Raw genomic sequence first — 27114 nt, 5'->3', positions numbered from 1 at the left:
CCTGGAGCAGCCGAGGCCAGGGGATTCAGGAAGGACTACCGCGTCAGACCAATCTACTAGGACGACTGACCGGATGAGCTCAGCATCCCGTTCAGAGATATCAAGTCCAACGATATCTATCTCAGAGTTGTGCTCGTTGCTCGTGCTCGTGCTCGTTTTCACCCTCATGCTCGTCCTCGTTCTCGTCCTCTTCAAATTGCTCATACCTGTACCTGGCCAGTTAATTGTCAACATCAGGTATGTAAGGATCATGAAAAGGTTCACCAGGAGGATCAGCAGGAGGATCAGCAGGGGCATGAGGATAAGCGTAATGATCTTGGTGAAAAGCATAAGGATCATAAGGGGGTTGAGGATAAGGGTGAGGAACAGCATTGGGAACAGCATAGGGAACACCATAGGGAACATCATAGGGAACACCATAGGGAACACCATAGGGAACAGCATAGGGAACACCATAGGGATCAGCATAGGGAACACCATAGGGAACAGCATAGGGAACACCATAGGGATCAGCATAGGGATCAGCGTAGGGAACAGGGTAGTAAACAGGGTAGTAAACAGGGTGGTAAACAGGGTAGTAAACAGGAAAAGGAACTTGCTCTTGTTCTTCCTCCTCCACCCAATTATGCAGTGGTGGAAACTGCTGCTCACCTTCCGCATTACCTCCCTGAGGCTCAGCCTCCTGAAGCCCAGCTTCCTGAAGCCCAGCCTCCTGAAGCCCAGCTTCCTGAAGCCCAACCTCCTGAAGCCCAGCTTCCTTGAAGAAGCCCAGCCTCCTGAAGCCCAGCCTCCTGGAGCCCAGCCTCCTGAAGCCCAGCTTCCTGAAGCCCGTCCAGGATTGGGTTATAGGGGGCGATCACAGCGACAGGGCGGTCAGGGTTCGGAGGCCCGAATAAACCACCTGAGGATTCAAAAATAAATTCAAAAAAGTCACATTGTCCACTTCCAAAACACAGACTTAAACAGGAGGATTAAATGCCTAATTAATCATTTTTCACCAGATGCGTTACAAGCACCGTGTAGAAATACAACCAAGAAACACGGTGCCATAGCCACATCTAAGATCAAATACTGGGCTGTTCTGCTGCTGTTATTATTATTATTATTATATATTATTATTATTATTAAACATTGTGACAGGATGATTGTGCTCTCACATTGTGCTCTCACGTAATTATCTAAAAGTTTTGCTTTTAGATAATTACAGATAAATTAGGTACATTTTAGATAAATTGTGCCATATTTGACCGCCAAATGCTAAATGCAGATTTACTGTACATCATTCTTACTGGAAACGGTAATGCAGGAATGTCAGTGATATTTGAAATAAGAGAAAATCATGTAAAAAAAATATTGAAATCTTGATTTTGCAAGATGAAAATTCCACATAAAGACCCTGTTAACATTCCTGTTTTTTGCTTTACTTGCTTTACATTACTTGTTATTTAAAACAACAAAAAAGTCAGATTAGTATAAAGCAGTCAGAGCAATGTGCCTTAATTCTGTCATGTTGCATCACATTCCGGTTGTAGGTGGCTCTGACTCTTCAGTGATATAGAGAGAAGAGATGATGTCCATGACACTGTGGGAACTTTTTTTTTCCAAGAGCATGGTATAACGTTTGCAATAATGTGTGAAAAACACAGATGTAGCCAAAACGTGTGATGCGTAAAGATATGCGTGCGTAATTACGCACGCTTAAACGCCTAATTAACAACAGCGCTTCTCCAAAAAAAACAACCCTAGCTAAATATGGGCATCTTCGCAAAATTATACATATTTTTTATATTTAGCCACTTCCCAAATTCATTTGATTTCCATGGTTGCCTATCATGCAGCGTGAGGGAGACTGTGGCATCTTGAACGCAGGATGTGCACAGTCCCTGCATGACAACCCAACCTCATCTCTTCCATTTAACGTTACAAGAGAATACCAGGTGAACAAGCAAAGCATCTTTCAATGTTATGACATGCAAAACATGTCAGTAGAAGCTCTGGGAAGATATACTGAAGATACTTTAGTTTTAAGGCCTAGACTTTCGACACTTTTCGTTCACTCATCCTCCTTCATTCAGACTCATTAATAACCTTTGATCAGAAGTATCTGGGAAGACTTCACAATGTGATAATGTCTTTTTCAAAGCAGACGACAGTTATCTCCGGATACATTTTAAGCAGCGAACGTACAGTAGGCGTTCCTCAAATTAACGTGCACTGATTGTTACACCTGCAGTTCTAATCCGTTCTTAAGTTCCATCGTTTTCCCATGGTTCACAGGAAAGTGTATTTTTTTTTTTTTTGTCATTATTGCGAAAAATGGCCCATCGCCATCTTGTAACCCAACCTTATTTTAATATTTTCGAACAAAAAATGTGTTTTTCCAAACCTCTAGCTACCCCATTATACCTAATCACCACGCCCCGCCATACTCAGTACATTATTACCATAAATTATTATTTTATACACCGAGAAAACGTCCAAGTGTCCACCAAACTGGTTTTCCTAACGGCCATCTAAATATAATAATTTCCTATTTTACCTACCAACTAACACTCTTTAAATCCAATTGTTGTTCAATTGCTCTTTTAAAGTTTAAGGATTCAGTGAATATAATAATGTAATAAATACATTTGGCATAACATTAAAAGATGTCTCACGTGGAAAATGAATTCTCCGTGTGGTCGACAGGTCCACAGCCGCAGGGGCTCCACTAGAAGTCATTTTAGCAGGAAATTCCAGTAGGTTTTACTGTAGTTTTACTGCTGTATGTTTTTTCTTCAGGTATCAGTTTGTTTTTAGAAGTTGTTTTCCAGGTGATCAAGTCTCCAAGAATTTCAACTGTCCGGGTTTTTTTTTGCAGGTCAACTTGTGTCAAGTCCAAATGCAAAAGAAATTCTAAAGGCCTGCAGCTATTCACATCACCTTGGTCACCGCATTAACATTCTGTTGCCATGACTTTCACTGACGCGTGCGAGCGTGTGCGTGAGCGAATGAGAGACATTATAAACATTATTGATAAAATATATATAATTGTAAGTTGTTTGGATTTTTGTTGTGTTTTTTAGGTGTTTCCATAAATAATTGATGTTGAACTCACCTGACCTAGAGTTCACTTACCAGGTTAAACCAAGAATGAATCTGTCAGCATCGGGAATACGATAATTAAAACTCAACTAAAATGTGTGAAAATAACATTTGTATTAACTGAAATAAAAATGACTACATTCTTCAAGCAAGTTTCATGAAAATTGGGTCATGGTGTAAATCAACGGAACTGAAAACATAACCTCCGTCACATAGGTAATAATAATAAAGCCCCGATTTATACATCATATCATTTTGCATTTTTCCTTTGCCATTGGGGTGATAGAGGGGAGCCCAGGGTTCCCCCAAAGCTCCACGTTCACTGTGTGGTACAACGATGCCTGGACACAACACATTACAGCGTGGTGTTTTTATATATAAGTAAACGGTCTGATTCCTGGTCTGAATGCTTTCTCCATCACTGTAAATGTGAGCATCTTTCCGTTGCTTGGGGCCATGGGCAGGGCTGCCAACTCTCACGCATTGGCCGTGAGACACACGCATTTGACTGGTTCATCACACGCCACACCCCCGATTTCCTCCAACGCTGAAGTGAACCCTGTCGGTTCAGAGTTTCTGAAAGCATGAGTTTTCTCTGTAGATCTAACCTTTGAGCCACTCGTGATCGATTAGTTGTGCTTCAGAGACTGTGAGGGGGTTTCAAGAGCGCGCCCTGTCTGTGGAAGTTTCGAATTGTCGCAAACTTAGCACATTTTTTTACCCGCGAGCCATCCCAGTTGCATATCCCTGGCTTAGGGAGCGCTCTGAGATCACAGAACCCATCCGTCGCTTCGTGCCACTCTCTCGTAAAATAGAGGTGGGCACGGGGGGGCGCTGGTGTAGCAACTTCAGTCATGTTAGTGGACCCGCTCTGGCTGGGTCAGTGGACGCGTTGCATCCGTGTAGTCCTGCGTAATGCTCAGGTACAGCTCCTCTAACTTTGTCAGAGACCGAGACCCAAAGGGCCTCTGTGTCCTGGTGACGGTCCTGAATGAGATCCACCATTAGCGTAGCAAATTACATGCAACCAGCAGACTATATTACAATCTCCAAATCTCGAAGACCAGAGATGGGGAGGAGTATATTCTAAATGTGGCACAAAGTTGTACATGAGCATAAATCTGATGAAACACAATCTATACATACTGCAAGGCAACGTTGGGCCCCGGTTTGTGCCCTCTCTAACCTCGGTGCATCTCAAATGTAACTGTAAATATTATTTGAGGTTTTATAAATGAACAAATAGTCTTATTTTCCCAAAAGTAAATACAGTAGTGGGGTAACAGCGGACGAGGGCCAGACCTTTAAAAAACCTTGAACTCGGCACAAAGGTTAAAGGATTAGAATTTATGTAACTCAGTGTTCTCATTTTTTAGAATTTTCAGTGGGTCTTAGGTTGATCCCCTTCATTAATTTAACTTTGGGTCCCTGTCTCCTACACAGGACCCCTGACTGTTTCCCACGACCCAATCTTCTCAGCTGGTTCTGACATATGCCACTGTCTCTTCAATGGGCTCATTGTCTTGTGTGCTCGTTGTTATATCATAAAGTTAATAATGTAATGCTATGCCCTAATACCTTAGTGATACCAAAACAAGCGAAGGCTCTTTGCTCTTTTTTGAAAAAAACAAACTCTCCGAAAGTGGCCATTTAATGGTTTATTTTCAAATTTTTTCCTGGGGTAGCATACCCCCAGACCCCCCTAGGGAGAGCCCCACCCCGGCCACATATAACAAATCCCAATTTAAACCCCGAAGGATAAGAGACTCAAAGAATTGCTTGTATACGGCAAACTATGGGTTTGCCCCCCAAATCTCACTCCAAGGTTGGGGAAAAGTTGGCAGCCCTGATTTTGACATCCCCCCCTCATTTTCACTAACTTGTCATAATTCCTATACATTATGTTATGTATAAAATATGGGTTAAACTGAATATATTCTGTTTAGGAGGTGTGCATTTATTTTAGAAACTCATACTTATATTGTTCCACACCGAGTTTGTATCTGATCCCAGATAATCCATAGACAGTAAAAGAAAGAGATAATCGAAGAAACTGGAAAGTGGGTAGCCTTGGTAGAAATGTAAAGCTGGACAGGCGCACATGCTGGTGCCTGAGCAGCTAAATATAAAACAGACTCCCACTAGGACCAATCAGAATTGCCCTGGAACAACAAACGCCCAATGAACGCCCGACTTACAGTTTTTAAGGCTGGATTTCCGAGTGGGTGTGTACGCAGACTGTAGGAAGAGGAGGTCAAATGCACTGCTAGCTAGAGTTTGAAAAAAACGTGTGGCCGTCCAGCCAGAAAAGAGACAACGTTGACAGGTAGACAGTTGTGTGGAGTTACAGTAACGTTAGACGATAACATTTACAGTGCCGTCATTAGAGTTTCGAGTGCGGCGGTGTTGGGTGCGGTTGTGTGTCGTAGACTACTAGTAAGCAATTGACAGATAACGTTAGCTAATGCTAACGGTAACGTTAGCTACATGACCCGTGCTCGTAGACAGCTCGCAAACTAACGTTACAACTAGAGTAAAATTATCATCCGTACAAAGGCAATGCATGTTGCATCTCCGCAGACCACCAGGTTTAGCCGCAGAGTTCGTTAGCTAAGGTTAGCTACGGCCTATTTGTTGACATTTATTTTGTCTTTGAGAACTTGCGTCACGGTCACAGCTGTCATGTTTCACTCTGTGCCCCGTCGCCCGATCTGCGAGATCGGTGTAAATACAATGAGGCTTCAAAGCAGCGGGTCATTCAAAAGGACTGTCGAGGAAGGCAAAGGAAAGCGTGAGGGGTTCCCGTTACTGGGCAGGAGCATGGGACTGCTGTTGTCCTGGCTTCAGAAGGCAGGTGTTGGTGCCTGTGAGGCCGCGGGATCTGGCCGAAAGAGGAAGGGCTTGCTCTCCATATTTGCAGACCACTGCAGCTTTGTGACCGGGCAGAGGCTCCGGCGTGCTTGCCAGATCGGCGAGCTTTACTCCAACCTGTACTCCGAGCGGACCAGGCGGACCCTGGTCGGTAACATATGGCGTAGATTTCAAAGCAAGCACGCCCCCAATGGGAAACTTGTCGCGGCCCTGGCTGGTCTCTTCATGTGGGAGAATGAGAAGATTCACGATGAGGAAATTCACAGGTTTGATATTTCTTTTAAATGAACATATGGATGCATTTGTGCTCAGATAAATTGCATCAGGGAAATCTGAATAAGTAAGTGGAGCCATGACAAAAAGAGATGTCTTTGTATGGAGTTACTCAATTGTATGATGTGAATTATATGTTATGGTCTTGAGATTCACCAGATTTTAACCCAGTTGAACACCTACAGGACATCTTGGGCGATCATGTAGAAAGCCATCTTCATCAGAATAAGGGAATAATCCTTTGGAGAATAGTGTTCATCCCTCTAGAGTAACAGATACCTTTTAGAATATATGCAAAAGAGCATTGATGCTGTTCTGGTAGCTCAGCACTTTATTAAAACAGTTACCATAGTTTTCCTTCCTTTCGCTTTGCAGTGCAGCATTTCATATTAATGGGAGTATAATTTGTAATGTCAAATGTGCAGTATGCTAAACCAGCTGTCCTGTTTGTATCCATTGAAAGGTGTGGACTTGAACTACAGGCACTGGGGGCTGTCAAATCTCTAAACACGGCTTCAGGGACAGTGGCTGGGCACCTTGAACTTGGCTGGGAAGTTGTGATGGAGAAAAAAGGCTTTAGAGTGTGGAAGCGACCTATACCCAACAGTCACCTCTATGAATACAGAGGTCAGCCAACTCGCAATCTTACATGTGTAACCAGGTCTCTTGAGTTACTTTTGTGCTTTTAGTTTTTCCTGAGACTTTGGTTGTGGTGATATTGGTATGATTTGTCTGATTGAGTCAGCATCCTTTTATTTCAATTTAACCTTTTTTTTTTAAATGTGCAGCACCTTGAATTGCCTTGTGGCTGAAATGTGCTATACAAATAAAGCTACCTTGTCTTGCAGTGTTGGGCTCCTACAACGATGTCACCCCAAGGCAGTTCTTCAATGTACAGGTACAATCTGTTCAAATGTCCTTATGTGCTACTAGGAATATGGGGGTCTCAGTTAATGGAAAAAATAAGTGAAAAGAATAACTTATTCTACTGAGGTACTGGCTTACAATAAGAAACATGAAAAGGGGGGGGGAGCGGTACTGACGCAATCACCTCACTCCTGATGTTTGACTGTTAAACCATTGGAAATCTTTGTACTACTGAAATTACATTATTATGCAAGTGGATCCAACTGTTAATTTAATAGTTATAGCAGTGGGATTTTCATGTATATATTTTTTTCATTGATTGTGTTTGGTATATTTGTTTGGCATTTCTATAACCCACCTGCTTTTGCGCTGCTTGTGTGCTGTGCAAACACTCAACTGTGTTGAAACTGTAACACTCACTCTTTGTGCTATATTAAGCATCTCATCCGTGACTTATGCGTTCTCCTTTCCCCTAGTTGGATACAGAGTACAGAAAGAAGTGGGATTCGCTGGTAATCAAACTTGAGGTGGTGGACAGAGATGTCGATACAGGCTCAGAAGTTGTGCATTGGGCTACACACTTTCCTGTGAGTTTCTGTAGTATTGCCTTTTTGTGTGTGTTACAAGCAAAGTATGATTTACCTTGGCTTATGTGATTAAGAACTACTAGCCAAGTTTCACTATATCTTCATCAGCTGTTATTTAATCTTGTTTAATCCCCCCCCCTTCAACTCCACACACAGTATCCCTTGTACTCACGGGACTATGTATATGTGCGCCGCTATGATGTTGACGTAGAAAACAACCTGATGATCCTGGTATCCAGGTGAGACTTCAAAAATGTCTCTGGAGTGAATTACGGTTTAGTTTTTGATACAATAGTAAATGAGTAACTTGTATATCTGTAATTCTGCTGTATAGAGCCGTGGAGCATCCTAGAGTCCCAGAGACGAATCAATTTGTGAGAGTCCATTCATACCAGTCTAAAATGGTCATCCGCCCTCACAAGTCCTTTGATGAGGTTTGTGTTGCTAGACAAATTACTTAGCTTGCACCTAGGTTCCTGTGTATTATAGCCACCGAGTTTGACTTGTGTTTTCATTACAGAATGGATTTGATTACTTGCTGACCTATAGTGACGACCCTCAGACTGTCTTTCCCCGTTACTGTGTGAACTGGATGGTGTCGAGTGGTGAGCTCTTTTCACTTATTGGAATGTATTAGGTCTGCATGTAATGATTATTTTTACAATAATTTTCTAATTTATTTGTCCATATTACATTTACAATCGTTGAGCAGCAAATCTGCACACTTGGAACTTGCAGATGTTTAGCATTTTCCTTTTGCTGTTGCATTCAGTTTTTATACATTTCATGTTTTATTTTCCAACTGAGTTTGTTTATTCAACCCTGATAATAATCCCTTTTGCACCTGGCAGGTATGCCTGATTTTCTGGAGAAGCTGCATGCTGCTGCCTTGAGGGCCAAGAACTTGGAAGTGGGAATCTTTGACTACACAGCTGTCATTAAATCCAGCGACACCAACCGCCAGCCAAGCCAGGAGCGCCTCAGTGGAGAAAAGCCACACACAGGTGGTCCTGGACAGATCTACGCTTGAGATGGACAGTTGGACCAGGAGTTATGTTGGTGTGTTTTCACTCTCACTTGAATCTCAAATCAAACCCTCCAGCCCTAACTTTCTGGGTAGATTGCATGAACTGCAAATGGAAGTTGCAACCTACATAAAGGACTAATATACAGTATGTCCATCTGTAGATATATGGCTACATTGGTTGTCAATAAGATGTCACAACAACAATGGACTGTATTGATGAAAGCATTTCTGTCCCTTGGGGGGGGGAAAAAAACGTCTCCATAGAAATTTTCATCTAGACTGCTGGCATTGGCACTATATTTGCTTAGCTGCCAATACATCGTGGCATTTTGTTTTTGCCTCCTTTGGTAATGTTTGTCTTAGAACTGTTGGTAAGATTTGAGCCAAAAATCCTAATTGTAGAAATGCTTTTGCCAAAATGCTGTTTTTCCCATTTTAATGTTCTATGCCTTGTCTTCCATTGTTTGACCAGATTTGACTTTTAAGGTTGTGGCAGGCTGATTGCAGACAAATTACTGTTTGTGGTGTGATTTCACCAAGATGTAATGGAAATGGTTGTGCAGTATTAGAACGGTAACTGACTGACTTCTAAAGGACATTATTACTGAAAGTTAAAACTACGGCCACGATTTCTGGACTGACCGATGATAACTAGAGGCCTCTGCCAGGAATACTTGCCACCGTGTTTCGTGGCTTTTTAAGCAACGGATTTCCTGTTTGCTTGCAGCATGAGTGATCGTCACAAGACTGGATTCGACGGATTAAAACAAAAGTTTAAATAATGCATTATTGGGGAATTTTTCCACAGAATTGTCTTCGTGTTTTGGATCTGGCATTGTTTTGCTGTCGGCACAGTCGTGGTTTCACTCTGTTCATCTCACCGTGTCTGTTCGAAACTGCCAGCAATGAACGGCCTTCAGAAGATAAACCAGTCCTTCAGTGTTAGGGGCATAGTGTCTTATAACAACCACATAAATCCTCTCATTCAATGGTACACTTTAGTTTCCCTAGCAAGTAAACTCTAAAAGACTTTTTTTAATAAACCAATGCCCCTTTTTAAGAGCTATTTGGAGCACTTAGTTTTGCCACATTATTTAACATGTTTGTCCTGCATTCTTCAGGTTTTGATATTAATGTGAGTCCTATGCGAACTCCATAGAATTAGTCCTTTCAAATCATCTTTTTTTTTGTTTTTTTTTAAATGAATGTACAAAGAGCGTCACAGTGGAATAAAACATTACCTAATAAAGTACACAGTTTACAGCCTAACAATCTGGCACTGATATCTTGAAATTCAATTGTTTAAAAACATCTCATCACTCATCTCATGTACTAAAATGTGATGTAATGTTGTTATACATCAGATTGATTCAGCTGCAGTACCTCGAGATAAAGCAGTACAGTGGTGTTTTTGTCAAGGAGGTCCCACCTGTATGAGTGTCCAATATTAACATATCCCCACTGTGTCAACATGTATAACTCTGTTCTGTAGTGAAGTATTTCTAGATATTGGATTAATAAAAACAAAGTATAATGTGTCAAACGGATGTTTAAAGTGGGAGGGAGGGAATTTTTTTTAAGTTTTCTCTAGTGATTGGACAAAATACTTTTTAAAAGAGATCACAATAACCCAATTAAACCTTATTCAACACTTGCTAATGTTCAGTTTGCGAATGTAACTATTGATGATTTGTTATTTGTAGACACCTGTGTGCCACCTGCAGTAGTCATACGGTTTATCTTGTTTTTTTCTGCAGGCAGTAACATGTTATTGGTTAACACGACAATTACTTTAGGAACAGAACTGATTGTGTGACTATAAGCTTGTGCAGCCTGTGATTTCAAGACTGAATGAAATCAAAGATTGACTCATCAGATCAAATAAACATCTTTGTGTAAAGCTTTCATTGCAGAGCATTCTTCTTTTCGACCTTGTCTTGATTTGAGAAAAAGGTGATTAGCATTGTTTGTGTGTGAAGCAACCAACGTGGTCCAGTCTAATGAGATAATCTGTAAAGCCTAAACTCCCTGTCTGGGCATAAGGTCAGGCTCCACAATTTACTGAAAGCTCTGTCTGCTCAATCGATCAGCTTGGAACAAGACTCTACTGGCAAAAAATAGCTATGTCCCAAATCCACACTACATACTAATGTGAAGTAGCTCCTCCAGTTTCTCTGTGCATTGTATTGTGGGAGAATAGTATCAGCAACACACTCTTAACACACAAAGAAAAAACAGTTTACACTACATCCCCAGTCCTGCATATAATCCATATGATTTCATTGGTGTGTGTAAGATAAATTGTTGTTAGAATCTAGCATTTTAGCTTAAAGTACCTACAAGGAGTTTATATCTGGTTATGAAACAGTCAATTTAATACAGTATATGCCTCTACATGATGTACATAAGCAAACAAGACCGTCAGCAAGAAGATTGTTTATTCCAATATAGTTATTCTCAATGCCTGGCCCCCCGATCCGATTCCCCACGAAATCAGACAAAACAATTTATGGCGCGCAGACTGGATGTACGGAGCTAGCTTTGTTTCTTTATTACATGCGAGAAAATAAATGATCTAAGAGAAAAGAACACAAAAAAAAATGTTTGAGAGAAAACGTTATCACACTGATAGAAAAAAAGCATTTTATGAGAGAAAAAAAATATTTGAGAGAACATTTTCACACCAATAGCAAAAACGAATCTCTTTCAAAATACTGTTTTTAAACTTTCAAAAAAAAAATTCTCTCAAAAAGAGTTTCTCTCAAAACGTTTTTCTTCTCGCTTTCAAAACCTAAGTCTTTGCTCTCAATTCGATTTTTTGCTCTCATCTCGGGATTTTTCTCTCGATGTGAAAATAGTGTCATGGGCGGGGTCATGTTCCTATTGGCCAGTTGGGTGAGCACTGTCTTGTCTTGGGAGTCCATCGGAATCATTACACCACTGTCACCATCATAGATAGATAATTAGCAGCCAGCCCACTTCTTAATAAATACCTTTTGATTATCTAAACACTTTTTAACAGTCAAACTGAAACACTGGCGGTGAGCTCCAGGTCCTGCAGCCGCAGACGGACCATCATCAGTGGGGCTCGGCCAGAGTGGAAACATTGCTAGAAAGCTTCGCTGCCGACCTCAACCTGATCGGAGCGATACTTAAAAGGTATTTATTTAGAAGCGGGCTGGCATCTAAATACGCTAGCTTCTGCACTCAACTAAGGCTGTGGTGACAATGGTGCAATGTTTCAGATGGACTCCAAGACAAGACGGTGCTCACCTGACTGGCCAATAAGAACGTGGCCCCGCCCATAACAATTTTCACATATATATTTGAGTTTAAAAAAGTATATTGAGGAATTTTTTTCCTCAGAAATAATTTTAAAAATGAATATTTATAACTTTTTTTTGTCTCAAATATTATTTTTTGCTATTGGTATGAAAACGTTCTCTCTCAAATATTTATTTTTTCCTCTCATAAAATGCTTTTTGCTATCAGTGTGTTTAATTTTTTTTCTCTCAGATCATTTATTTCTTGCATGCAATAAAGACTAAATCTAGCTCCATACACCTGCCCCAAAAAAGAAGTGTGCAAAAGCACAGTTTTTTAATCCAGAATTATTTAAAAACTTTGGTATGCAAATAAGTAAATCTCCAAGAAGAAATTGTTTGATCAAACTCTACTTGTAGGTTTTGTTGTGAGTGGCTTGTTAGATATCATTCCTTGAAAGGCATTGCTGTGCAGGGCTGGTAAAGTTGAGAAACTAGCAAGATTTTAAAGTAGCATCTCCTCTGGGCTTCGTCTCACTTGGATAAGGACTGGGGTTAAACTCATCAACACGCCATCATTTTACATACAATTCTACACAATTTACATAGTTTACCTTTGTATTTAATCCTTTTTAAAGTATGCCTTGTTTTTTTATATTTTGTTCAATAAAGATGAATTATTCAATGCATGCTATTACAACTATCACGACATATCTCATTCCTGTACATGCTGCACAAAATAATTTCAACCAACTAAAGTAAAACTTGTTTATTTTTCATATAGACAATTAATATATAGTAATCAATCTTTGTCTAGGGGTTCAGTGTTAGAAGACAGGTCTGGCTCTGGATGTGGTAGTATCATCAGCTGTGGCAAACTACTCTGGCAGAGATTGTCCTAGAGAGAGAATACAGAAAGACACCCACAATGAACAGCAGAACCTTTACCATCTACCTCTGGAGCAATTTACTACCAACTAGGGTGTCATTTCCACTGGGACAGGACAGGGGGGGCCATGCCTGCAGAATGTTACAGGTAGGTTATGAGCTATATGGAGGCCCAGACGATTTTGATTTGTTGATAATAAAAGATGTACATGAAAAGTAGTGCATACAGTTTGAATATTATCAAATTGTATTTTTTTTCTTGAAGGACCCAAGTTGAGTAGGGATATTGGGAGAGTTAGAATAAAATGCATCCTTATTTATAGAAACCCTGTGTCGTTTACCATGCTTTGTGGGTGTGATTTTTTTTGCAATGTCTTCACTATTCATATTTATACAAACAATGTTCTTATGGTTACATTATTTACAAGAACACAATATTGTTCTTGTAACCCCCCCCCCGAAAACCAAAGTCACACCCCTTTAATACCAATGTATTTCATTGATATAACTCATTGTTATTTCTTTATTTTACAGACTCAAGGTCCAAATGAATTGTGTATGTGTTGCCCATCAAAACAGTTCACTTCTGCATCAAGCAATAGACCTAACGTTACTCACCGGTCGGAGACAGACTGTGAAACACAAGTTAACACAGCAGGAGAGAACCGTGATTTCCCGGTGTCGACGTCGAATTATCCTCGCCATAACTACCAAATAACAAAAAGAAAGCGCAAATTCTGCATCAGCACATTTCTGAAAAGTTAATATGTAAATTACACATGTTCAGACCCTCGCGACCATATAACGTTCCACAAATTAGCGTTTTGTTAGATAAGAAAACGTAAACATACATTAACGTTAGCTAGTGCAGCTTAATTGCTAGCTAGTAGTAGCCTAGATCGACAGGAAAGCTAACGTTAGCGTTGGGCTAATATGACTTACAACAGTAGCTAACATAAATCTACGTTGGCTAGACATTTCGTGAAAACAACAAATCCCCCCCCCCCCAAATAAAAACCACGTAACTTTAACCTTACCTGTCCAACAAAAAACGACAATCATCAGTTTTTATCCCTTTCAACTCTTTCAGCGGTCTCCATCGCTGAAAAGCATTTCCACAATGTATTCCTGTTTGTCCTCTTGCTGCGTCTAAAAAGCCTTTAAGTTGTCGCTGTTTCAGCTCCACTCTTTCTTTTCTTTTAAGAAACGCCGGTGGGTGCAGGTAACTGCAGCAAGTGGTTAACTTTGCTGAGGTTTCTTCCATTCCGGCGGCACGGACACATAGACAGTTAAAGAAACGTACACCTGTGGTGGACCCTCAGCGGTCTGTGACGCAACCGACCAATCAAACAGTTCGGCCCGATCATTTTGATTGGTCGGAGTTTTTAGTGGGTCACGGCAGCTACAGATGATGTATCTTTTCACTTCTTTTTCAGAGCCCATAAGTTATTTCTAGATGTCGGGTTATGACGATTTTAAAACATTTTTATTAAATTAAATTCGCATATCAGAAAATGTTACCAACAGAAATGTGTGCCATGTTGTCTGCGCCTCTAATTCTGATTACTGGCCTTTAGGATTTTGATTTTATATCCCTCTTAGTCTCACAAAATAATCTTCAATAGGCTTTTTATAGAAGGCATTTTGACTTGTGACAGTAGGAAAAGTACAGGTGTAAATAATAAAAATGAATTGCTGAATTCCATTTAGCTGCTTCACTTCATGGTCCTGGTATATTGTGCATGCTACTAAATAGAACACAGCCATCCGTATTGTTACAAATAACATGTAAAGGAACACTCCGACTCATTGGGACTTTAGCTTGTTCACCGTATCCCCTAGAGTTATATAATTCCGTACATACCCGTCTCCACTCCGTGCACTGCACCACCACCAAAGTGAACATAAAAGAAATGTACATACATATGACACTGTTGTCAAAACCATCGCAAACAACATACACACACTTGAAGGTGGCATCTTGGAAATTTGTTTAACCAAGTGGTGTGCCATCTCATAGGGGTGTGTTCCCAGGCCCTTACCACTCGGCGAGGGCCAAGGGCTAGGGGTCAGATGAAGGGGAAGGGGTAAGACAGAGACTTAGGATTCAGCCTAAGTTTCTGCGGTAAAAAGGCTATTTTTATTTGTTTTTATTAAATGCATTTGATAAATTGTATTTGAAACATAAATAAAATAACTGCATTCAAGACAGCAGCTACAATTGAGGAATTACGTCACCTCATCCATGGTGAGAATGCAATCCCATAAAATAAAGGCATGGCCAACAATGACAATCTATCATCATAATTCTCAGTCAAAGGGCTTCATTTGGTTTGGAAATATGTCATCTGAGAAATGACAAATGCATGGATGGATATGTCTCCAGGATAGAGTGCATTTACTCAGTATAACATGACAAGACGAGGTTCTTGGTGTACTTTATTGCTGAAAGGTTCATTCTGACAGTGATTCAAACTCAAAAGTCATACATCGATATTTTACAGTGTACATTATCATGTAATGCCTGCAGCACATGAAGTGTTAGTGAAGACTATATTCATTAAAATAAGAGTCTTATAGAAAAGGGCGAGTGCGGTTCAATCATTTCAAATTTATTGGTTAAATGTGATTTGACTTATGGGACAACATAGACTGAAAAATAACTAAGATATTTAATCCTCATTTCATGAACAAAAACTAACCGTCTAAAACCCCATGGGCTTGGATGTCTAAGGTTTTGATTTACAGATCAGTGATGTGTCTAGTCTTGACAGACTGCACGTTTTATTACAAGACATCCACTGCCTGAAATTATTAGCCATAGTTAAAAGCTGCGGAGCACTTACATCAATTGATCGTTTACACAAATCTGCCATATTGAAAATGACTGTTTTATCTGTATGAATGCTATAAACCCTTTGAGCCCCACTCTCTCTCTTTTTTAAAATCAAATTTTGCCCTTCATTCAACATTAAAAAAACAATAAAACACACAGGATGTTTAGATGATATTTATTGGTCATAGTCATGCATCTGAATGTACACAGTGAGAAAAAACAACAGGAATAAGAATTATTAAAACTAAATTAGAGCCAAAGCTTTTATTACATACACCATATTTTTTCCCAAAATATTCAAGTTTCATTACCCTATATTAGAGTTAATTTCATGTATATTTCTAGATTCCCAAAATATTCAAGCACATGAAAATGAAAATCTGAGTTTTTTTTTTTTTTTAAATGGATTTCACAACAGAAGGCCGATAGTGCACACAAGGCTCCAAGGTGCTTGGCACAACCATGGACAGAAGACGCACTGCATGGTTAGATCAAGCACAATGGGGTCCAGGGCAAAGACAAAAAAACAACGCATTTCAGAGGGGATCCAGCTTTACATAAGGCGTCCGAGGAACTTGAAAGCTTTGGTTTAAACGTAAATGGAATTAAGGGAAGAAAATCAGTGAAACAGAATATATCTATTACTTTCATCAACCAACTCATCAAGTATCAAAACTCACAAGAAACATCATCATCAAAGTATTTTCTTGCAGTTAAAGAACAATCCAACAGCTGCGGTCCAAGATTCTAAAAAGTCCAAAGTGTGAGGAAGGAGATCCGAGCTCATGGATAGACAGAGTAGTTCACCCAATGATTAGAGAATAATTATAACACAGATCCAGTAAAGTACATCTGCAGAATCAAAAAAAGTCATAGGTCACACTCACTGCGGAAAAAAGGGCTACACCCTTCCTGCGCCCAAACTGCGTCAAACCCCACCCTCTCGCCGTTCGTGCACGACTCTACCAGACACGAAGGAAAAAAAGTCTAAAAACTTAACTATTGCATGATACAAACATTTAAATAAATATTATTTTTTTTTACAAAAGATTTACATCAGGCTTGAGGAACAGTGGCTTAATCAAATTGGGTTTCTAACAGTCTGTTGGGTGTTCTTCGACTGATCAATGGAAACAGAGTTTGGGTGATTCGTCAAGTCCAGAATCTGAAATTGAACATGTAATTGACTAAAAATAAGTCTTGGTGGCTAGAGAAACCAACATTCTCAATAATGATTGCCATGTTGCTGTTGTTCATCTAAGGACATTTGCTGTCTTCTTAGAGTAAAGACAAAGCCCCTTCTGGCAATTTCATCCTAACTCTGTTAACGGTCACCGAGTGCAATGTCAAGAGTCATGATACTATCAAGCTAAGACAGCTGTTTCTCCAAAAGGTTTGTCAATCTTGTTACTTTCTCTTTAGTGTCTCTTTCAGCTCCCATGAGACATCTAACTAAAATGAAAGAGCATGGTACAATAATCAACTTAGACCACTGGCAACTGAACCACTTTGTGTGATGAAATTACACCACAATGCATATTGATGCACTAAAGAGAAACCCTGCATTTGTAGTTGACCAAATAGCCCGAAAATGGGAGTACTTTGGGTGAAAATGGTGGGCGGTGGCGGTCAAACAGACCTCTGTTTTTCAGAACAATGAATGAATGTTTCAAAGGGATGCAGTGTGGCTGATGGGATGGCGTGATGGTTTTTATGCACGGATGATTGTGATACATACTTATGCGTCCTTACCGTTTTAGGCGTTTTTTTCTTTCATCAAAAATGTACATGGATCACCACAATCACTGTCTTTCAAGAGTTGGTCTTCAAACTCATGCATCTTAGAAAGAAGGTTCCTAATTAGTTATCATTAAAAGTATCTGATTTAACGCAATGCATCAAATTGTTTTCAGACTGAAGGTCACACCTCAACAAACTACAAATATAACATTACAAATTTGCGACTTAGTCATAACTTACTCTGTATTTAACTGACGACCTCCAGTTGCCGTCTTTGGAAACTTGCCTCTATGCGTCTGGTCTTTCCATGAAACCTACCTTTCCATCCTCTGGTCCCAGAGTCGCTGTTAGGTGTAGCCGGCTGAGGGCTGATGAAGGCGATTGGGAGCTCTGAGCTGTGTCTTCCAGTTTGCTCAACTGGAGACAGACTGTCCTGACTGCGTCCTCAGCACCCTTCAAGTCTCCATCTCCTGCCCCTCCTTCCAGCTAGGAGGGGTTGGTGATGTTCTCTTGGGATAGGTGCACTGGCAAGGAGGACTTGATCAGGCTGGGATTGGATGTTGGTTGGGGAGTTTGGGGGGGCCCACCGGTTCCGCATTTCATAAATATTAATACAGAGTCCTCCCTCTTCAAATGGGTAGATTCTTTAATTTTGTTAGAGGGGGAAGTGCTTTATTCACTTAATGGCTTTTATTAGTGCCCGGTCTTCAACTCTTTCATTAGCTAAAGTGCTGCTATAATTTACAGGGTAAACGGGGGTGGGGAAGAGGTGGTGTCTGAGGAGAGTTGATCCTGCTGCTGCAGGACAGGCATGCAAAACCCTCAACCACTGCAGCTTTTTCTACAAAAGTGGCTATTCTCTCAGTAAGAACTGTAGTCTATAACATCAAATACACACAATCACATCCTCATTGACCATTATAGTGTTGTTGCACATCTAAGTCCTTGTTAAACACCCAAGACTAACATTGTTTAGACACAGTGTAACCTGCAATTAACGGACAACATTAATAGCCCTTCTGGCGATTACGTGGCTTCTTATATATGAGCGGGAAAATATTATATTTGTGGTCAAAGCAGTTTTTCTTCTCGACTGGACTGCAGAGTATTTATTCAATAGGGATCAAATATTGCACATGTATTCTTTTGGTAAATGAAGATATACAAGATTGTTTAAGTACATTGGATATTTTGTACTGCCCCAAAGCTTTTTTACATGTCTTAAAATGCCAACATTTTCCAGTTTGATACATTTTATAAGTAATATCAGATGACATGTAAGGGTCAGCTTATTTAAACAAAACAAGCTGTAAATTATAAAGGCCAGTACCACATCTTTGCAGCATATTAAAAGCTATGAAACCCTCATATAGCTTTGGGAAAACTACGCTTATTTGTATGGCTATTAAGTGTAATCTTTATTCTTCAAATTTCCATCTGATAACAGCATATTAGTCTATATACTTTTGTATGCTCTGCCGTCATCCACTGAATCACTGGAAAGTATTAAGTGCTTAGGCGTAAAATGGCCGCTACAATTCATGCAGGTTGCAACATATCGACAACAGATAATGCAAGCTTCCCAAAGTGCCCCCAGCTCTGATGAAATGCTCTATATTTTGCTCTGCAGAGTCTTGTTAGTTGTGAACGGCTGTTGTATGATGTCCCCAGACTGTGTCTGAGTGAATGAACTGATTAACCTGAGTGGCTGTCCCTACCAGAAAAAGGGGGAGGACCACCAGCCTGAATTACTGCCTTCCTCATCAATGTCACATAAATCACTTAGCTGGACAGGGATCTCAATGACTTCTTTTCTCTGAGCCAGACTGAAATGGTCATGGTAATGCTGCTGCTTAGCTCTGGTGTGTTTCTGAAGGAGACCATGTTAGTGTGATAAAGCGCAGGTTTCAATGATGCAACATTTCTGTCATGCTTCTGTGACAGTGACACATTACGATTTAGATGGAGAGAAAAACTGTGCCTGTCTACACTTGATACATACTGTACATGTTAACATTGGACCACCCTGGTAAAGGCTTGTTAGACAAAAACCTTGAATAAAGAATGGTGTACTGGATAAGAGTGTTGCAATGGGTTTTAATTTAGAAGGCTGGATACAAAGAAAAACATGACTGTGGTATGTGGTTATAAGTTTTTTATTGAACATTTTTTTTTAGATCTTATTGCAAGACTTAACAAATATTCAATATGAACTATTCATGGTGTTAAGTATTGTGGGTTCTTTTGAACGTGACACATTCATGTAATTTTATTCTTAAATTACAGCATAAAACTGGGAACCGCAGGACACAGATGCTCTGATGGATGTTTGGTGATTTTATGAGCACTTGTACAGAAAACTTTGTAATACACAAGATATGCAGTGAACGACTACTTTTACTTTTTCACCAGCTGGATAACGTCTTCATCGTTCATCACGTGGTCCTTGCCCACCTTTTGAGGGTTGTGTTTCACAGATGCTCCCCACACAAGTGCACTGAAAGAAAAAAAATATTTTAATGATGGTACATGAATGATACCTTTAAGGCAGTAAACGGGGTGCGTGTTTAACGTTAAACCACCTCAAAGAACCACAAAAAAGGATGAAAGTGCTCATCATGGGATAATTAAGACCTTAATTACAACAGAAAATAACTGACACAGATACTATCACCTATTCTTTTCTACAGCAACAATGGTTGTGCACTATAAAGTAACCTACAGGATACAATGACATCCTTCAGTTACAAAGGCTTTCTAATCGTGAGTCACTGTTTGACCCATTAATTCCCTGGAGGATGGGTAATGCTCAGCAGCGCTAACATATAAACTGATTGACGATCTTAGCGCTCCCATTTGGAGATGGTGGTGCAACACATCTCAGATCCTAATCCAAACTCTCAAATGAATGCTTATCTGGGGTACCTAGCCATAAAGAGGGTAATGGCTGGGATTAAAGCCACTGTGTTGTTTTTAACCATTTGATAACCACTTATCATTCTGGTGTAAGGTAACTATCAATGCCTTTTAGTAGGAGTGTGGAATAAAGCAGATAAACATATTCTTGTTAAAGATCTAAGTTACAACTGTAATTTAAGTGAATACATTACAATTCTAATGTACTGAATAACCATAATCTTTTTGGATTAAGACATGATAACATAAGAAAAGGACAGAGGAAAGAAACTTCTGTAGGGAGATAGCACACATGATCAAATCTGTGGGCTAAGAGAAAATATTCCATTTAAAAAGTCAAAAATCAAAGCCAAATCTACTTACTACTTAAGTTCTTTGATGAGGTTTTTGTGAATCTTTAAGCAGAAATCCTCGACAGCAGTTCTTCCGTCAGGGAGTACAACAGGAGATGTGTAATCGGGAAGCTGGCCTTTGGGTTTAGTGTAGCTGGAAATAAACACAAGATCTCAGTTAAATCTTCCAGTCTAAACCAACAAAAATAATTGTGATTCACAAACGGTAGATTTCTAGTTCTGCACCATTTAAATCCCCAACTCTCTTTCACTTCCATTCACACCCTCTAGTGGTGATTGTATAAATAACTCTTACATGCGCACAAGCCTTAGGTAGTCCCACATCCTTTCCAGCAGGTCATCGAAGTTCCAGCGGTGGTGGGCCGAGATGGGAACACAGTGGGGCACCTTGTAGATGATGTCGAGCTCCTCGATGGAGATCTGATCGATTTTGTTGAGGACATAAATGCATGGGATGTAGACCCTGTGGACAAGAGACTGTAAGTGGCCAATACTCATGAAAGTGATGCATAACAAGCAACCGTCAATGTAGAACAGGCTGAAGTAAATTTAAAGCTTTGTGTGTAGAGAAATATGTCAAGTCATGTGTGTGTGGCAGGGATGCCGTGAAGCTTGCAAAGCCAGTGTACTGAGACAATGCTGGTTAGTGTGGAATATTTTATGACACTGGCACAGAGCATTTATGCAAAAGAGATCTTGTGAATGCATTCTTTCTATACAACTGCATACATATGGGTTAGTGTATGGATATTCATTTATGTGAATTAGTGGTTTTTATTTTACAAGGTTTATTTTTCTCACTGCAATATTTATGTGCATTATGCTCTCCATTTTTGTTTTGTTTTTTCTTTCCAGGGAGGGCACAGAGTGTATTTATGCAGTAAATACGCTGTGAATGCTTTGTTTCATTACAACTGCAGGGAGGTTATGCTGTTGCCATGTCTGGTGCCTTGCAATAAAAATGCAGAAAGACACTGAACATCTCTCCCTTATTCTGTATTCCAGGTATAGACCATCATTCTCCGGATATTCCATCCAATTAGCTAAAACCTCTTAAAACCCTGCTCTTTTGTGCTAGAAGATGTAATTTATTGAAGTGGGTGTTGGAGGAACCCCCTTACTTTGCCCAGAGAATATGCAGTGTACTAGAGTTTACTCCCCTTGAAGCCCTTAGCTTCTATCTGAGAGAGAAACCGTTTCAGTTTCATAAAGTCCAGGGATCCATTTACAACTTACTTGGAGTCTGCTTGTCTGCGTACAATAACAGTAGAGGTATATGGGTTGGCTTGGGGAAAACATATCTTTACTGTCTAACTGTATTTCTATAGATGTGAATTCCTAATTTGTATTGTATGATGGATTGTTGTACCTTCTTTTGAAACTGTCATGACCTGTAAATCTGTCAATGTTCAATAAAAAAATGCAGAAAGACAGTCCTGGGATGACAAGTCCTTGTCCAATATACAACACAGCACAGAGCTAGACCAGCTGCACATGCCCCACCCTACATCAACCATATCCTTGATTTGAGTGCATTTGCTGAGTTTTTATATTTAATTACATTGAGGAATGTTAATCCCATAGGCTTTTAAAAGTAAGAGATGACATTGCTTACTACAATTGCTTTACACACACGTATGAAAAAATGGTAAGTGGTCTGCAAATGCATGTGGTTGGAACCCATAAATAGCATTTTTTAAATGCATGTACACTGGTGTAGTGAGAACTGAAATGGGATTTACGATTCCAACAGGCCACACCCACTGGGAATGACTAAGGAGGGCCAATTCTGGCACCTCAGCAGCTTACAGCTTACCGATTTCCCTCCACCACATCAATGAGGTCATCAGCTGTGGAATCACTGCGCAGAGTGATGTCGGCGTTGTGGATCTTGTACTCTGCCAGGATACTCTTAACAGTATCACCATCCAGCTCAGATTGCGCACACTAAAGAAAGAGGGAATGACAGGCTTCAGCTCAAGCCAGAGAGACAATAAAAAAAAATACTCACATTGTACAATTACATCACGCTTCAAGTTCAGTATAATGAAAATCCATAAGAGAATTAGATATAGCCAATGGTAATCGTGGCATTTACCAAATACTAAATAAATGTTGATATTTTGCAGGACAGGAAAATAAATGTGTAGCAGCAACTAAGTTAAGAGTAATCTTATACATGTCCACCAGAGGGGGCATTGAAAAGTGTTTGTTCCCAAGGTGATACACATCTCATGTAAAAATGTATTGTCTGCAGATAAGTTAATTAAAGGTTTGCACTTATTTATACACACAAAGGTTATTAAAAGGCTTTCACATGTTTGTTTAAACTAATGGGTTGCGAGAAAAATTGTCCATCATCAAAATGAACTGACAATCAACGACAGATTTCCTGACAACTAAAATCCTGCAGGCCAGAATAATGGCAGTATTAAGTGACATCCTTTAATTGACTATCAATGTTTAGATTGATGGTTCTCGTCATGATAATCTCACTTTTGCAGCTCATCATTTGGTTGAATGACAAATAGACAACCCGCATTTATTACAATGTCACACACATAACACATTAAAACCAACTATACACTCTTATGGGCTTTAGAATATTCATTTCTGTGACTCGCTTAGAGGTAAAAATATGGACACGGTTTGTACTTTTGTATTTAAATTCTGGGTGAGACATACTGTAGCTGTGAAGTTGATGCCTCCTTTGTCCTTCCTCTTGAAGCCAATGTTGGGTGGTTGCTTGTTAAGACGAATGCCAAAGCCCTCCAGCTCATGTTCTATTAGCTTCTTATGACCAAGAGGCTTCAACACATCGAGCACTATCAGGATTAGGTTACAAGTTCGAGCCACTAAATCAAAGGGAGGAGACAGAAGCAGACACTTGTTAGAGCAGTGTGGATAAAGGAATCACATTGCTTCTGTAGTAGATACAGTTTGCATCTGCAACCATTCAAGAATAATAACACGGGTAAGGTTTACTTTATCCTGCAAAAACATCTGAATCAAAAATAAATCTAAATGTGTTGGTCCGGGTGTACGTGGTTTGCTTCAGCATTAGCTGTACGCCAATAGTATATTTTGTATTATACTATAAAGCTTTGTTAAAGCTGGTCTGTGCCCCTATAGTGGCAAAAAAATCTTTGGGCGTAAATAAATTTGTTTAAATCATTGCTTCTAAACATCACCTTAAATCTTTTCTAAGCTTTATTAATATTCTTTGCTGCAATTAGAAGCAAACATTCAGTAAGGACAAAAAGAGTCTCATTTAATGGAACGATCATGCACAATATTATTGACAGGGAAATAACTAAATGTATCTGACATCATCCTTTGTTTTATCTTTCTATTTTTTCAAGGAAAAACCTGTCTCAATCTTAGCAGAAACTTTACTGATCACAACTTTACCTGCGATGACCTGTCTGCCTCTGCCCTTGCCATCCTTGGCACCCTCAATGATTCCTGGAAGATCCAAGAGCTTAGAGGGAAGACAAGAAAATAAAATTAGAAACCCACTGGAAACATATCACACAGAAAACTGTTGCAGGTACTGAACAAACAAGAAATGTGTGTACCTGAATTTTGGCCCCTTTGTAGCGAATAACTCCGGGTACTGTCGTAAGAGTGGTGAACTCGTAAGCAGCAACCTCAGAGTACACACCTGCAAGGTTACTTAGCAGTGTTGACTTTCCCACTGAGGGAAAACCAACAAAACCAATACGAGCATCACCAGTTTTTGCGACATCAAAACCTAAATGACAAAAAAAGAACCAGGAAAGTGTATCATGAAATTACACGCTATAATGCTTTAGATGACAGAAAAGGCTTAAAAGGCCCATTTGAAATAAAACCTAGATGAGAGTAGAATATATACTAAGTCATTAAAAATCGTGATCTTACCTTCTCCTGTTGCACCACCACTGCCTCCTTTTGGTGTGATGAGTTCCCTCCTCAGTTTGGCAAGACGAGCTTTGAGCAGACCCAAGTGGTGAGCTGTGGCCTTGTTCCTCTGCGTCCTGGCCATCTACAATTTTAACAGTAATACCACCAGCGTGAGGTCCTATTCTTGTTTCATGACAGTTTTGTAGTAAGGCAAGGCAGCTTTATTTGTATAGCACATTTCAGCAACAGGGCAATTCAAAGTGCCAATTATAGTAGTAACCAATTTTTACTGTTTGTTATCAGGTTTAACTAAACATTACACAACTAAAAAAAATAAAGACACAAAAATTGCTTGTGAGTATCGATACACTTTGGAATACATAGTGTAGAAAAGGGAACTGTAGATTTGGTGCCCCTTCACTTAAATTGGAAGTGCAGAGATCTTTTAATGGCCATAAACAGGCAAACTGATTATAATATGAAGACAAAAATTGTCAGTGTTAATATGGCCATATTGTTTTAAGAGAGACTTGAGCAATAGTGAACTTATCCCTAAAGTAAGGAGTTGACAAAATAATGACGACTACGAACCATGGGGGTCTGTTTTAATGAGAGGGGCTCCTTTACCTGGCCTCTGTTTCACCATCTGCTCAATTTAGCCATTTCAAGACAGCACCACAGTCTGAAGTTAATTTGAGCTTTAGGTTTATTGCTGAACCTAAAGCATCCGTTAGGTTAATGATTCTTTTTGTACAATATCTGCCGACGTACTTTGAAATAATGTAGCTAAACTATAGTGCTAAAAGCCCTGACTCCACCTCTAGCTAAATCCTTACGGTGCACTTCAAAACATTTTTCAAAAGCTCGTGTTCAGGGGTTACTTTTAAACCTCTTCAACATTGAAATGACTAAAATAAACACCCTGAAAAAATAATATTGTTTTCACATTTTGTTACACGCAATCTTTGGAGTCCAAAACGAAAGTTACATATTGACACGTCGAAAACTTTGGTTACAAAACGCCTTTTGTCTTTTATGTAAAGCTAATTTAGGATTAAGTTTTGATGTTCCGTGTGCTAACGTTACGGTAAATGTACTATCACAGAGATGTATCATGACCTAGCTAGCTAGCTAGATGACTGAGAAGCTTCACAGGCAAACGCAAACCTGTGAAGATATACTGTTGGTCACTAGTCAAGCCAACAGAATCTATAGTCATAACTAACGTTAACCGTAGCTATGCCAATGACCTGATGTTATTGTAACATTAAAGCAACGCCCTCTGACTTCTGATTAATAACGTATAAAGAAAAGTAAACGTAAAGTTACTTTTCAATACACAATGTAACCTGTCAAGAAAATGTCTGCAAGAAAAATTTAGTGTAACGAGTGGCCCAGCTGTGGGAGCTAACGTTAGGCTAACAGTTGCTACAGTTCACAGCCAACAGCTAGCTACCGTTAACTTAGCTAGCTAGCAGTTAGCGTGTAGCTAAAACGTGACTGATTCATTGAGTTCATTGAGTCTCACATCACTTACCTCATTTTCAATCTCTGCTATTTTGGCGAGTATACTCATGGTGACGGAGATTTCTGTATATAGCCAAGGTTAAGCGAAAGTACTCAAATTTTACATGGACGTTGGCAAAGTTAGACGTTTAGCATGCATGCACACGGGGCCACACCACGCAAGTGCCGCTGTGGACAGTAGGGCTGCCTCGCGGGAAATCTCGCGAGGACATAGATTGGAGGACCAAGACAAAATTTCTAAAGGAGGGAATACAGCATAATAGCTTTGGAATACAGTATCTAAAAGATTAAGTGGTAGAGAGTAACAAAGTATATTTACAGAAATACTCCACTTTGTTATATTTTGTGGTACTTATTGTACTTTTTACTTCACTACATTTATTCTACAGATAAAATTACTTGTTAAGTTTTAAATATAAACATGTGATTATCCTATAGAAGAAAATGTGTTATTAAAGATTAACTTGTGACATATCCCATGTAACTTTTGGTTTCATTTAAATAATATTTAGAGGGCCAATAACTTCGTTTCTGCTTTAACTCACTCCCTGAGATTTATCTTGCAATCGTTTGGAGGGGCCCGCTCCATAGGCTGGGAGCCACTGAACAAAATTACTGTACCTAACTGTATATAAAGTTTTTACAACTACCGCTGCAATAGTAAAATGCTGTTTACTCATTGATGCATTGGTAATAATCTAATAATGTCATGGTGATATAATAATGTATCTGTTTTCAAGTATAACACTTATTTAGGCTACTTTTAATTAAGTACTGGTGGATTTTTATTTTGTGGTATTTGTACTTTTATATCAGCAAAAGAGTACTTCTTCTATCACTGATGGTCAGCTTCTTACATTCTGAATCAGATAGAAAGCCTGCAAGTTACTAGGGAAAATGTACCAGAATAAAGCCTACATGACACCTCACTCCTTCAGTAATTAGTCAGTGTCAAAACCAAGAAAGGTTGTCACAACAAATTAAATTTAAATTTAAT

The 27114-nt window shown here is 39.6% G+C and overlaps 2 protein-coding genes and 1 long non-coding RNA gene across 3 annotated transcripts; 1 reads left to right on the top strand and 2 right to left on the bottom strand.

Annotated features, from left to right (window-relative positions):
• The first annotated feature begins 5291 nt into the window (after window positions 1-5291).
• On the top strand, window positions 5292-10609 carry stard7 (StAR related lipid transfer domain containing 7). Its single transcript, XM_032539384.1, has 9 exons — window positions 5292-6221; window positions 6692-6855; window positions 7077-7126; window positions 7572-7682; window positions 7839-7921; window positions 8017-8116; window positions 8203-8287; window positions 8534-10106; window positions 10301-10609. Exons 1-8 carry the CDS (start codon window positions 5767-5769, stop codon window positions 8710-8712), a joined length of 1227 nt encoding a protein of 408 aa, XP_032395275.1. The 5' UTR covers window positions 5292-5766; the 3' UTR covers window positions 8713-10106; window positions 10301-10609.
• Window positions 10610-12328: 1719 nt separating this feature from the next.
• On the bottom strand, window positions 12329-14176 carry LOC116704488 (uncharacterized). The gene is made up of 3 exons (XR_004335694.1): window positions 13898-14176; window positions 13479-13567; window positions 12329-12870 (listed from the first exon to the last, which is right to left on the bottom strand). It is a non-coding gene; the product is annotated as an uncharacterized LOC116704488 (long non-coding RNA).
• Window positions 14177-19584: 5408 nt separating this feature from the next.
• On the bottom strand, window positions 19585-26335 carry drg1 (developmentally regulated GTP binding protein 1). Its single transcript, XM_032540013.1, has 9 exons — window positions 26128-26335; window positions 24609-24732; window positions 24284-24459; window positions 24117-24186; window positions 23391-23560; window positions 22522-22652; window positions 21001-21168; window positions 20716-20838; window positions 19585-19933 (listed from the first exon to the last, which is right to left on the bottom strand). The coding sequence occupies exons 1-9, from the start codon at window positions 26164-26166 to the stop codon at window positions 19834-19836; spliced, it is 1101 nt and encodes a 366-aa protein (XP_032395904.1). The 5' UTR covers window positions 26167-26335; the 3' UTR covers window positions 19585-19833.
• Between the last annotated feature and the right edge of the window lie 779 nt (window positions 26336-27114).

The sequence above is a fragment of the Etheostoma spectabile genome, chromosome 16 (assembly GCF_008692095.1).
Source record: "Etheostoma spectabile isolate EspeVRDwgs_2016 chromosome 16, UIUC_Espe_1.0, whole genome shotgun sequence".
NCBI classification, from domain to species: domain Eukaryota; kingdom Metazoa; phylum Chordata; class Actinopteri; order Perciformes; family Percidae; genus Etheostoma; species Etheostoma spectabile.
Note: the sequence above shows the minus strand (reverse complement) of the source record. Positions and strands in the feature narration are given on the sequence as shown.

Coding starts and splice junctions, on each gene's coding strand:
- drg1 (XM_032540013.1), bottom strand. CDS start 26,166: ATGAGTATACTCGCCAAAATAGCAGAGATTGAAAATGAG. Junction 21,169..22,521: donor GATGTGGTGGAGGGAAATCG/GTAAGCTGTAAG, acceptor TCTTGTCCACAG/GGTCTACATCCCATGCATTT. Junction 19,934..20,715: donor CTCATCAAAGAACTTAAGTA/GTAAGTAGATTT, acceptor TTTTTCTTTCAG/TGCACTTGTGTGGGGAGCAT.
- stard7 (XM_032539384.1), top strand. CDS start 5,767: ATGTTTCACTCTGTGCCCCGTCGCCCGATCTGCGAGATCGGTGTAAAT. Junction 6,222..6,691: donor CACGATGAGGAAATTCACAG/GTTTGATATTTC, acceptor ATCCATTGAAAG/GTGTGGACTTGAACTACAGG. Junction 8,117..8,202: donor CTCACAAGTCCTTTGATGAG/GTTTGTGTTGCT, acceptor TTTTCATTACAG/AATGGATTTGATTACTTGCT.